General features: G+C 37.1%; 1 protein-coding gene and 3 non-coding genes across 4 annotated transcripts in view; 2 read left to right on the top strand and 2 right to left on the bottom strand.

The window, feature by feature from the left end:
- LOC137393930 (fibrillin-2-like) overlaps window positions 1–13798 on the top strand; it is a 70549-nt gene that overhangs the window by 24114 nt on the left and 32637 nt on the right. Inside the window, exons 21-31 of the mRNA XM_068080644.1 lie at window positions 1840–1959; window positions 2537–2683; window positions 3103–3255; window positions 5729–5869; window positions 6755–6880; window positions 7315–7440; window positions 8228–8353; window positions 8759–8884; window positions 9390–9507; window positions 11006–11133; window positions 11555–11677. Coding sequence (XP_067936745.1) covers window positions 1840–1959; window positions 2537–2683; window positions 3103–3255; window positions 5729–5869; window positions 6755–6880; window positions 7315–7440; window positions 8228–8353; window positions 8759–8884; window positions 9390–9507; window positions 11006–11133; window positions 11555–11677 — 1434 coding nt within the window. The remainder of the gene's footprint in view (window positions 1–1839; window positions 1960–2536; window positions 2684–3102; window positions 3256–5728; window positions 5870–6754; window positions 6881–7314; window positions 7441–8227; window positions 8354–8758; window positions 8885–9389; window positions 9508–11005; window positions 11134–11554; window positions 11678–13798) is intronic.
- On the bottom strand, window positions 1517–1588 carry Trnae-uuc (transfer RNA glutamic acid (anticodon UUC)). The gene has a single exon. It is a non-coding gene; the product is annotated as a tRNA-Glu (tRNA).
- Trnah-gug (transfer RNA histidin (anticodon GUG)) lies at window positions 6010–6081 on the bottom strand. Its single transcript has one exon. It is a non-coding gene; the product is annotated as a tRNA-His (tRNA).
- Trnag-ucc (transfer RNA glycine (anticodon UCC)) lies at window positions 7210–7281 on the top strand. Its single transcript has one exon. It is a non-coding gene; the product is annotated as a tRNA-Gly (tRNA).

Consider the following 13798-nt stretch of genomic DNA (forward strand, 5'->3'; position numbering starts at 1 on the left):
CACTATGGGTACAAATTGTTTATTTTTTAATAATAAAAATTTCCTTTTTAGCAGCAAAAGTTTTGTGGTAGAAAATGTTGCCATTTTTGGCGCAATCAAGTCGGTTGCATCGTATTTACTATGGTGAATTGCCGTGATATTTTTCTTGCGTGTCGCATTATGTTCTCGGACTACATATATTCTAACATTTGTCAGAGTCGTACTCACTAACCAACAATAGCGCAACTTGAACAGTTACATCCTGTGTACTATGTTGAATTGCTTTCCTACTTTTATTGTGTGTCGCAATACATGTCTTGGACTATACTAGTTGCTAAAGCTGCTAGAATCGTGCTCGCTAATAATTTGTTTAGTCTGTTAAACGCATTTCGTCGACAAATTCGGTGGGCATGCACAGCTCAAATAATTCTGTGAACTTTGACCAAATAATTCTGTGTTTTTCGTGATTTCGGCCAGAACTCAGAACCAACGAAAAATTTGTTACGTGAGCCGTACCTTTAGTAATCCTACTTACACAATCATCGTCACCTCGTTACCTACATTGATAAATGGTCGTCTCGTCTGTCACTTTTTAAATATCCCTGTCGTCGGGTCGTCAGAATCGTCACAAAACATGGGAGGACCCCCATAGGTAGGCAATTGAGTGAATTTAGGACTGCTTCCTGCTACGACCTGTTACATCACTCAGGAAGTTTTAGTGTATGAAGTTGGTATTAGCCCTGAATCATAGAATTTATTAGGTAAAGGTTGATTTTAAGCCCAGCTAATGGATCTAAACAAATTTTCACCTCACAGATTTTTCGTTAACTTTATCTAGATAATATTCTCGGGTCAAGCGGTTACTGAGTAGCTCTGAAAGCGGTGACAGACTTGGTTCAGAGAATAATCTGACCAGTTAGCTTTTAGGGGCCTGGAGGGTGAGGCTACACATTCTGGAATATTCAAATTTAAAAATATTTTTAAAGCTGTATGGCAATGGTAGTATAGTCAAACTAGATATACATAGTAAAGTTTCTTGTTACTATAAAAACAAACTTGCTAAAATTTTTACAATTTTCAAGATTTGATGCCATGGGTTTAGCTGATGATTTATCACATCTAGCACAAGCATAAAAAGTACCTATATGTTATACGTATTATTTTGTCCTCTGAGGAAGGGTGCTCTGTCACCAAGAAGGGTATTTGCAGTCAGCATTTTTAATTAATACTGAAAAACTTATGGCTTTAGGTGGTACTAAAATAATGCTTAAGAGAATACAATGTAGACATAAATTTATCAGCCTGCTGCATTTTGCAGATTGACTGGCTGCTAATGCTAAAATATATTATGTAATTGTTAAAAGGAAAAAATCTATGCTTTTGCAGCAGCCATTTAAAAATTTGTTAAATGCTCTTGTTCAAGTCCAAAACTCCTAAAACTACATGTAAATGTATTTGATTTGTAAAAATAATTGCTAAGGAATTCAGATGAATAAGCGGAACGAAGTGTTATAGAAAAAACATAGGCCAAAAGGTGTTCCCACACCGGGAATTGAACCCGGGCCGCCTGGGTGAAAACCAGGAATCCTAACCACTAGACCATATGGGATTACGTTTTACAATGCTTTAATTGTTATTCTTATTATACGGCTTACGTATATCGCGTTTTATGATCTGCGAGTTAAAAATTAGCAACACATCTACTGTAGCTTTCGTATTAGCTCTTCAGATAAGCTATTTTGCTAACTTGATACATCCAGCATGATTCATTTGGCTATGCCAAGTTGTATGCTTTTATGGGCCAACAATGAAAGGCAGAAACATGACAATTATTATTAATTAGCATTTTCTTACCCATAGATATCGATGAGTGCTCTCTCTACCCAAATGCTTGTGAAAATGGAAGATGCCTGAACACAGAAGGTTCATTTACTTGCGAGTGTGCTTCAGGACTTACGCTGCAAGGGCGACGTTGCATAGGTCTGTTATAAAATTCCCATGATTTTCTACTATCACATTTCATCCTGGTAAATGAGTGACACTGAATGTTTCTCGACAATAACAACCAATCATCCATTCAATAGTGTGACCAGCTCTACGTTGGTATGCTTTCTTACTTGTAGGTGTAATCTTACAGTTGAAATATAGACACTTTAGTTTAGCCTCAAATCAACATTTTGTAAGTTGCTATAAATAGATGTCTACATTCGATGAACACGAGTAATCCATTATAGAAAAGATTTATGATTGAGGTACAGTAATTGATACAGGCTTGTATTCCCTGGTTGTAGGTTGGGGCGGCAAATGTTAGTTATGAACATCTGGGGGTTTTGAGGGGGCGGTGTAAGCCCCCCCCCCCTCTCGCCCGACAGGTTTCTTTCATGTAGGGCCTCGACTGTACTTAGCCGCCGAAAACAAATTCCTAAAAAGTTGGGGCGGTTCAGCCGGCCAGCCGCCCCAGGGAATACGGGCCTGAATTGATAGTCTATTTTTGGATTCAACTAATACAAGCATAATGTAAACAACATTGCCTAGCCAGTTTTCAACGTTTGTACAGACCTAAGAAAAGAGAACTGCTATTTGGGCACCCACAAAGACATGTGCTCTTTGCCAATGAATCGATCAGCAGGCAAGGTGGAATGCTGCTGTCACGTCGGTTTAGCTTGGGGCTATGATTGTCAGGCCTGTCCCCACCGTCAGTCCGGTAAGCTCTCAGCACTATGGTTAAACAAAAGATCTGGTATACTGCCCATATATCGAAGATGCAAACAAAGAATGAGAATGCAATGAGTTCAAAATTTTGTGTTTTTTGGCTGAAGACCTCTTGGTTACTTCTGAACTGTGTCAGCTACTGGAGTATAGCAGTTGTATAGCAGCTTCTAGTGAGAATCATAAATTTCTCTGATGGTAGAAAAAGGAATACTATTTAGCGCTCTTTGTTGATTAAAAATATTAGGTGTTATTGATTTTGCTATTTGTGATTTTAGTTTGTACTAAGATGGGATTACGTTTATAGTTTATAAATAGATTTATAATTAATAATCTTTTTGAGCTTTCTCATTGTAATTCATGTGGTTTCAGGTTAATTTTAATCATTGGTTTTAGTCTGATTTGCTGTTTCAGACGAGTATGAAGAGCTTTGTAAAGGTCTACCCATTTTCAAAGATTTTAATGAGTGTACAGCATGGCCTGATCTGTGCGGAGTGGGCACATGTAGGAGCACTCTTGGCTCATATGAGTGTGAGTGCCCAGTTGGCTACATTATTGATGCAAGAGGTATGTTGACCTACTCATAGTCTGCTAATAAGGGAGAGACTACCACGTATTCTAACTTCCAATTGTGGGATAGCAATTAGATTGCATGATTACCTATATAGATTTAGTGCAAGGATGGAAATCGCTATTGAAAACACTGTATCAAACTACTATAGTGTAATAATTAGGCTCTCTTTGTACTACAGTCTTAACATACTTGCTTTTCCTCAAGTTTCAACAGAAAAATGAAAACCAAACAAGACGCTGTCAGTTGTATTACTGAGACACTCAGCTGTATCACCGGTTGTACAATACACAATGTATGTATTAAACTGTATGAAATACATAAATATTGCCCAGATTGTTCATATACCTATGTAAATAAATCTCAAAGTCTGTCGTCTGTTCAGATGTCCAGCTATAGCTATTAAAATCTTGGTGTTAAAAGCTCGCCGTGAGCTAGATTTGAACTCGTTGTGTTTGCTACCACAGGCTTTGCCCAACCAAAACTTTAGCCACTGAGCTATACAGTCCTTAGCATAAATTGTTCTTATCACACAATGTATATCCTGTTCTCGATTGCACATGTTAAATGACGTATTAATTGAAAATCTATAAACTCTATTAACTCTGTGAAACACGATGCTTTTTCGTGTTTTCGTGAACTTCTATTTCCGGTTTTTCGTAAGGCTCCATTGCTAAATCGCTGTAAAGGCTAATACTTTTCACGCGGACAGTTTTATTATCTCGAGTAGGACTAGCCTCTACATTCTCCCTCCATCTGTTCAGACAAAGTACCAGACAAAGACAGTCCGATATCTCATTTTTACATTTGTACCAGAATCGAGCGGTAGTAGTATCGTCATATTCAAAGTTTTGATAGATAGCTTTTGCTGGAAGAGTAACCTTTTTATGCACACACACACTTTTATGCAAGAATTGTTATTATTAATTCAACACATTCAGGATTTTTATTTTATTTTCTCAGTTTGTATTAATTGTATCAGCTTTTATTGTAATTGTAGCAAAACAGACTTGATTTAGCTATTACTTGCTAATTATTTCACATTAACATTTAAACACTTTTATGGTTGTTTTATTTTGTTTCGTAAGTTATTTGACCTGCACAAACTATTTTCCTCATAATATGAAGTTTGAAAGTTACAGTTGCTTGACAAAGTTTGAAAACCTTTACCAAAGTTTGAAAAAGTTGTTTTATTTGTTCTCTTAACTTATTTAAACCGCAAAAAACACTTTTCTCATGATATGTAGTTTGAAAGTTAGAATGGTAACTGTTGTTATATGTTAAATGAAAATAAATTTTCTGTGCAAGCACTTTTATTACCCGGGCAATGCCGGGCTTTTGGTTAGCTTTACAATATACACATACATATTCATTACTTACATTGTAGTTGTGCCATATTCTGTATGAATATAATCAATAAAGTTGAGTTTAGCTAATCTGCAGAATAGAAATAGAAGGATTCGTAATGGTTGGGGTGAAAAATAGAAGGATTAGTAATGGTTGGGGAGAGAAATAGTAGGATTAGTAATGGTTGGGGTGAGAAATAGAAGGATAAGTAATGGTTGGGGTGAGAAATAGTAGGATTAGTAATGGTAGGGGTGAGAAATAGAAGAATTAGTAATGGTTGGGGTGAGAAATAGAAGGATTAGTAATGGTTGGGGTGAGAAATAGTAGGATTAGTAATGGTAGGGGTGAGAAATAGAAGAATTAGTAATGGTTGGGGTGAGAAATAGAAGGATTAGTAATGGTTGGGGTGAGAAATAGTAGGATTAGTAATGGTAGGGGTGAGAAATAGTAGGATTAGTAATGGTTGGGGTGAGAAATAGAAGGATTAGTAATGGTTGGGGTGAGAAATAGTAGGATTAGTAATGGTAGGGGTGAGAAATAGAAGGATTAGTAATGGTTGGGGTGAGAAATAGTAGGATTAGTAATGGTAGGGGTGAGAAATAGAAGGATTAGTAATGGTTGGGGTGAGAAATAGAAGGATTAGTAATGGTTGGGGTGAGAAATAGTAGGATTAGTAATGGTTGGGGTGAGAAATAGAAGGATTAGTAATGGTTGGGGTGAGAAATAGTAGGATTAGTAATGGTTGGGGTGAGAAATAGAAGGATAAGTAATGGTTGGGGTGAGAAATAGTAGGATTAGTAATGGTAGGGGTGAGAAATAGAAAAATTAGTAATGGTAGGGGTGAGAAATAGAAAGCGAAGAATTACTAATATTAGGGGTGATGTAAACATTAGATGTAAACATTTTGTACTTCACATGAGGTTTCTTTTTTCTCTAACATGTGGTTTCATTTTGTCTGTAACAGGCTGTTTCATTGAATTTTGACTAGTTGACAAATAAAAATAGTGATTTGTTGTAATGTATTTGTTCAGTCATCTTGCTACCCTCAACTCCGAATGTTACTATTTCGTAAGATTCACTATTAGGCTAGTTAACCCTTGACTTGCTTGGCAATTGCTTTAGGCATCAACTGCACAGATATAAATGAATGCCAGCTCAATCCCCTCACATGCGGTGCTGGTGACTGTAGAAATACACCCGGATCGTTTAATTGCGACTGTCAACCTGGCTATGTTTCCCATGACATAATGAAAGTTTGCATGGGTAAGTTGTTGCAAATTTACTAAATCAATTCTTATGTATATTGTATTTCAATTACACTAAATGTATTTATTTTTGTGATAAAAAAAACAGTTCTTAACCACTCAAAAAGCTACATAGAAAAAAAGAAGCTGTACTCAGCCTGCCATGACCAGGATTCGAACCTGGGTTTTCGCGGCCACAACGCGAAGTACTAACCACTATACTATCATGGCCATTGCACCAGCTGGCAAATGCACGATTTAAACTGTTATATATCGGTCTTTCATTTTGCTATTTTGCTTTGCTACAGTCGACGTCTAAATTGATATCAGTTGCACTCGAGCTCGCAGATGGATATTTGCTGACCAGTAATTTTGAATCAGTTTCTTATAGTGAAGCAGGTTTTTGATAACAATATTACAAATGGTCAATATATTATTCCTCACCAAGAGTTATTCTGTGGTTAAAAGTTATTGATTATTATTGAATGTTATTATTATTACTCACAAGTTGTGGTAATGTGCAAGCAGTTTATGCACGAGTGAGCCATTTACTTATGACTTGTGGAAGCCTTACTTAAGTGAAGTGTATTGATTATTGTTTTCTTAAAGTGAACTTACAGCATTTTGCTAAGTTTTTAAATTGCAGTGTTTATGAGCTATTAGGAAATTTTGTTGTTGTTATGGTAACAGCAAGTCTATAAAACATGAAAAATATTAAACACCTTGCAAGAAAGAGTTTGTCCACGTCTTGAGATTTTGAGAACTGTAACATAAATTTACAATCGTTTCATCGAATATTACTTTTACCCTACTTTTCAACAGTGTGATGTGTCATAGTAAACTTCACTGTGTTCATTGTAACCACATGTTTATCTCATTAAAAAATGTTGACATATTTATTTAGATGTCGATGAGTGTGAAAACGATGCTCTTCTATGCCGTGGGGGCTCCTGCCAAAACACAGAAGGATCATTTACATGCTTATGTCCTGAAGGACATGAGCTTATGCCAGGAGGAAAAGCTTGCAAAGGTCTTTACTGTATTGATTTTTAATAGCGAAGAGTAGACAACTCATAGAATGATTAAAGTGATGATGTGGCGCTGCTGATCGGGCGTTGTCGCTGGTGCACGCATCACTTCTAATTTGTATACGCTCTCGAATGGGCCGTCGGGCATTCATTAGAAAATTTTACAGTTGCTACATAACCCATTATAAATGCAGTTATTTAATCTAAGTAAATAAATTAAATGTTAGTGTTTTTTTTTCAGAATATGTAATATCATAAATTAAATATTGTGAACTATTGTTATTGTCACACTTTTTGATATCTTTCTAGATTTTCCGTTGTCGATCAACCGGCGTCGGTGGTGTAAAGGTTAGCATTGTTGCCTTCCAAGCAATAGATCCGGGTTCGATTCCCGGCCGACGCACTTCTTTTTATGTTATTAATTAATTTGCTTTAGATATTGATGAGTGCTCCACAGTCAGCAGCCAATGTTCAAACGGTCGATGCGAAAATTTTATGGGAGGATATCAGTGCACTTGTGACAGTGGTTATCAAACAAATGACTTGCAAACAGCTTGCATTGGTAAGTTTTTTACTGTCTTTCAGGTTCTATGTAAAAACATTACTGTGGTTTCTGATGCTGAACAATATCAATAATGTTTCACTTGACTCACCAAAGCTAATACAATTGTTACTGTTTTATTAAAGGAGGTATGCGTGTGCAAAAGTCAGGTGATTTTAATTTGAAGAAATTCATTTATACGTAATTTCACTCTGTTATATCTGAATGTGACCAGCTGTGTTGTTTTTTCCATCGCCGATGTCTTCAAGGTACCTTATGTATGATTAGGAAAATAAATCAGTCACAAATTTTACGATTTGCTAAAGAAGTCAGGTCTATAGTGTTGGCCTTTAATATTGCCAGCTAATTTATGTTTATTGTCCCTGACATGATGTGTCACTATTGCAAAATTTTAAAAGCCAGCAAAGCTCATTACTACTAAGTTTGTTTTAGCGTTATTAAAGCATGTTTACATATTATTTCTACAGAATTATTGAACTTGTAATTTTAAGCGATAAGAAAATAGGCAAGAGCATACTTTTGCATGGCAAGTTCATGACAATAGATCAATTGAGAAAGGCAGTGCAAAATAAAACATTGAATTTTCTTTTAATGTAAACCAAAATATGACTAAAGATGTTACTTTTTAAATTTGTATAGTTCATTTGTCACTCCTTCATAAAAGGAAGTTTACAAATAGAAAGTATGTGTCACAGATAAATGTTGGTTGTCACACCAGTTTGATCACAGTGACAGGATGTCTCACTATTCCATCTTGGCGTGATTAAATAAATCTTTTTGTACATAGATGTGGATGAATGTGCGGGAGCCATAGGCAGCAGATGTGAAGGTATATGTGAGAACACGGCAGGGTCCTATAACTGTTTATGTCAGAATGGCTACAAACTCTCACCTAATGGATATGGCTGTGTAGGTAAGTCTCATTTCTATGCTAGTCTCTCCATGATCTCTTATGTGTAATTGCTGCATACCTGTGAGATTTGTTATATCTGCTTTTCTAGAGACAGCAGTTTCAGATATCTATCATTGCTTGTCTTGAGTAATGTATACTTCCCGATTAGAGTCAGATGTTTAGTAGATAGTCTGTAGAAGAAGAGAAACTCTACAATCAATCATTTTGATGCAAGTAGATAACATTGATGCCATTGGCTAAGTTGTTGTCTTTTCTCTTACTATAGCTGTTCAAAGGTTTTTTTCTCATGCATAACTGTTTCACCTAATAGCTGTGCTATGAGAAACCATAAATACGAAGAGGTATCAATGCGCCATATTCATATTGATCATCATATTCATCATTGATATATTTACTCATCTTCAGACATAAATGAGTGCATAGATGACCCAGATATCTGTGGAGGAGGGGACTGTGAGAATGAATTGGGTGGTTATAGATGCATCTGTCTTGGCGGCCTTGAACTCTCGTTAGACCAAATCAAGTGCTCAGGTTGGTAAACTAATCATATTATGTGCACCGTTTCATTGTTCAACATGCATTCTCTTTGGCTCTTAGACTGATATGATGTCTTTCTTATTATAGCGATGAGAATCAAACCAGAGTTTTTTTGATGTCATACGGACATATGCTTCAGTTGGCAGGAGCATCTGAAGTAGCCGAGGCCTAAAAGCTTGCAGCAACCAAATGGCTTTTGTTATGCTTAATTTAGTTTTAAGTATTTGTAACTGAAGTATGCATTTTTCAAAAGTTAAAGAATACAATTCTCACATCAATAACACTGGGACAAGGTAAAATTTCCCTTGAGCTTTCAAACCAATTCCAATGAGTTTTCAAGTCAAACCAGTCAATTTTCTGAGTTTGTATCGGGTCTTTGTAGTCGCTCCTAGCAGACTTCAGTTGCCCCAATGAGATCTTTAAACGCTCTGATACAACTGCCGGGTGGCCACCTTTGACACCTTCCTACCGCCTCCCTAAATCTTCTTGCTTGTTTTAGATATAGATGAATGCGCCAAGAATACTAGCATCTGTGGAGATGGAACCTGTGAGAATACGTTTGGATCATACACTTGCGATTGCATTCAGGGCTTTTCTAAGCAACCAACTGATGTTGGGTAAGCAGTTTGGATGCATCACAAAGCTTGGAGTTGCTCTCTCTATGTCAATGCAACTTTTACTAGAATGATATGTATAACATTTTACAAGTTGCTGAGATGCTCTTTGGTTTTTAATTGGTGATAGATAACATAGAATTTTTGTATTTGTTTCTAGAAAAAAAAATTTATGGACAATAATGCTGGCCAGATCTGGCAGTAGATGGTATTCTCTCATTTTCAGCGAGAGGTTAAAGTTAAACAAAATAATCCTATTTGTGTCATGGTATACCTACATTGTATACAGCTGTCATAAAACCTTTTGTATTTGTAATTGCTTGACTATCTCACAAGATATAATAACAATGTAAATAATTACTAATAGACACATCTCATTAGTTCTTTGTAGATCACAAAAGATTTGTGCATGGCTAATGTCCTACCCTCCTAGTTCTCCTGTGTTAAAAACTCCAGCCTTATGGCTATCCAGTGCTGACAACCAAGTTTATAAATCACGTTAAGGCTGGTTCACACTAACTCGCTGTACGTCGGCATGTCCTTTTGGCAATTATTTGTCGACTAAGTACCGTCGAGGCAACACGGAAACATCAGGAAAGATTGCAGTCATGTGCAATGTGCATTCTTCGACGATGGTCATTGGCTATTGCGAATTGCTTGATCTATATTTTCTTTTATGGCAGTTGCTGCGGGACTAGCATTCTATTGTTTTTGCCACCGGATTGTACAGTGAATACACTATGTTGTAAACTGTTCGCTGATATACACACGGATGGGTTTGTGATTGTGTGAACATTGTTATCACAGATGATCACCGAAGTATTGTATGATTTACACTGATATACGGTGATATAGTGTGAACCAGCCTTTAGCTGACCGCTGTGTCCATATCATGAGGTTATTATCTAGATATTTCCCCAACATAAACATAAAACTACCAAGTTGTTTGGGTTACTCCAGAGCCGTATAGCTTCACAGAGTCCCTCGACCAACCAAAGCGTATATGGGAGCTCGCTCGTTTCCAAACAAACAGGCCAAGCCCACTATTTTTTATATAAGTTATAATGGAGAGGCCGCAACACTAACTAACAAAAATTACTCCCATTGGCAGTCGCTCTGAAATTGATTATTGTATTATACACCATTTCAAAGAGGACACAAATCCTTACCAGAAGCTACCAATAATTTTTTGTAAAAAAGTAAATTAAATGCAAAAAGAAAAGTATTGAAAGGGAGGTAAGAATATTTCATTATAGATCAGTACGTCGATCGGGTTTGTTTGAAAACAAGCGTTTTTGTTTCCGGTTTTGGTCGCGGGACTCTGTGAAGCTATACGGCTCTGGGTTACTTTAGATAGGTCTTAACAATCACCAGCCATCACTGTAACTGAAAAACTTGTGGCTTTTGAACTAGTAGTTGTAATAAAAGCAAAGGAGGAGATAGAGCATTTAGCTGTGAGTAGCTTCTGTTCTTCGCTAAGGTTCCGGTGTTTGTTTGGCAGTTGCACTGATGAAAATGAGTGTGCCGGCAGCAACAGCTGCCATGAAGATGCTGACTGTCTTAACACACTCGGTTCGTACTTTTGCACCTGTAAGGTTGGCTACTCTGGTGATGGACAAGTCTGTAGAGGTGAGACAACCCTATAGTCATTTATATGCTTGAAACTAGCTGGCTCCCTAGTTTTCCAGCGCTCATACGTATACATTATATAGTTTGCAGTGAAATCGTTTATGACTGTGGGTGAAGAGCCAATTTCTGACTCCGTATATGTAATAATAGTAGTTGTTGAACCATAACACTTCTGGTCTATACTCTATTATACATGTCTCAATCAGTTTTAATTTCATCTTTGAATTCTTAATAATCAATATTTTAATTTACTGTTTTGAACATTGTTAATTTGTACCTCTCTCTCATTATCCTATAATGATTCAGACAAGTGTTGTGTTATGTTATATAATGTTGTGTTATGTTATATAATGTTGTGTTATGTTATATATTGCGTTATGTGTCTCTGTAATAAACTAAACTGTTGATTGATTGTTTATAGATATAAATGAATGCGTAACCAATAATGGAGGATGTGACCCAGATGCTTCCTGTATTAATACACCTGGCAGCTTTTTATGTCTATGTGATGACGGATACAGTGGCAGCGGCATCGAGTGCTTTGGTGAGCTTGAATCAATGCAGTGTCATTTCTGTATCGCAATGATCTCCTGTCGTAACTGTATAGTTAGGTATGGTTACTTGGTGGAGGTTATTTTGTGTTGATTACTATCATCACTCCTAGAACTATAAGTCAATATCTCAACTTGAGACAAGTACAAGCATCTGAAAAATGTGTAATAGGAAAAATATGCTAAGTGTGTCATGGTTAATTATTCAAATTTGCCTCGGTTATATCAATAGTTTACTGTATATATCTATCTCACTGTCTGTTTGTCTCTTACAATCTATTTGGATATTTCTCTGTACATCTTAAACTTGCACTCTCCTTAATTACCTTTCAAGACACCCACATATCATCTTATTACAAGGTCTATGTGTAACGCACTATATCTAGACAATGAACTGAGCGTCCGGCTCTGCTGTGGGTTGTGTAGCGTTGTAGATGTGTACAAATCTCTAACATTCAGAACTGTTTGCACGAGTGAGAAGACTTCTTATTTGACCAACAGAACTAATTATTCATAGAGCACTAAACAGTAATTAGTATTAGATGTGGGGACAACAAGTTTTGGTTTAACATTGCATATACTCCAGTTATATTTTCAAAACTCAACACCTAGTGTAATATAATATTAGAAAATAGTAGTCAGCATCAGCCAAAAGGCTTTGTCCAGATGAGGCAACCACAATTATCCATGAAGTTTTACTCTACACAATATATATATATATATAATTGATCTAATCAAAAGTATGTAGTGTCCCCTGGAGTCCACCAGTGTATTTAAAATTTTCTAACAGCATGTGTTCTTTCAAATGGAGTTCCGGTTGCCCTTCAGCATTCTCCCAATGTCCACCCCCTTACTTTGTAACAACACAATACAACTTACGTGTAGCCTGGAACTCTGGTGCTTTCTCTCACTCAGTGGTGCTTTGTCATTAGCAGTGACTGAAAACCAACTGAAGAGATGTGTACACGCTCTGGGTTTTTATACAATTCTACACGGATCTTGCTTAAGTTTTTGCGGCGTCGTGTGGTATCTTCCGTAGCATTAACTTGGATTAACGCTGACGTCGGTACCACTCGTGACTGTGACTTTGCGCAAAACCGCTCCTCAAATCTGGCTTAGGCGGTTGAAGGTTATAACTCGAAAATCCGGGTTACAACGTCAAGCCGCCCAAAATATTGAGACATTTGCTTGAACCGTGAGGAATCTGTTTATTTTTAGAGTTGACCAGATCTAGCTTGTGGTCACATGCAGGTGTGACCCTCTCGTGCTAAATACATGGATACTGCTCCATTATATTAAGCTGATGTTGCAATTTTTTCTTTATGTTGTACAAAGCAATAGATCCTTTTAGTATCTATTGAGTCTTTGCCCCATGCACTACCAGTAAACCTGATAGTGACAAGCAGTAAAGATTTTTAAAACTCATGGCTGCTGTATAATGGCTATTGCTGGTGTACCTAGCAATACACAAAATACATTGTGCATCAGTGTTGGATATTGCAAACGTGTTTGGCAATACACAATACAACTATATGGAACCTTATACCTTCCTTCTTACAAAAAGCATCGTGCCCGATGCTTTGCTTTGCCGAGAAAGAGGAGAGTAGTAACAAGGTATAGGGAGAAGTGGTGTATTTCATGTAGCTGATATATACATAATGGTTACATGCTACTCTTCTTTTCAGCCAGAATGTCATTTAAAAGCTTATCTAATACATTAGTCATGTGACTCGATCGGTCCCGGGCTGATTGGACGGCCGCTCTTCTGTCCCTCAGCAATTGTCTGAGTCTCCTTAAATCCTTGGCGGCGCTACAACAGTCCTTAGTCTTCTTGGACTTCCTCTTTTCGCCCTTTTCTTTGGTCGCCCTTTTTCTGGTGGTCTTTGGAGCTATGACTGCTGGCTTTGGCTGGGATTCACTGTTTGGCCCAGGAGTTTTGGATTGGTCCCCAGAATTTTCCACGGTGTCCATGGCTGTGGACATTTCCACCACCTCGTCCTTCACCACTACTCCCTCACTGGTACTCCTCTCAGTCATCTACAATTTGAGGTATACATGAATGTAATCGAGCCAACCACACGCGTGTAGTTAGTCAATTATGTTCATTTGGCAGT

This window comes from Watersipora subatra, chromosome 4 (assembly GCF_963576615.1).
Source record: "Watersipora subatra chromosome 4, tzWatSuba1.1, whole genome shotgun sequence".
NCBI lineage: Eukaryota > Metazoa > Bryozoa > Gymnolaemata > Cheilostomatida > Watersiporidae > Watersipora > Watersipora subatra.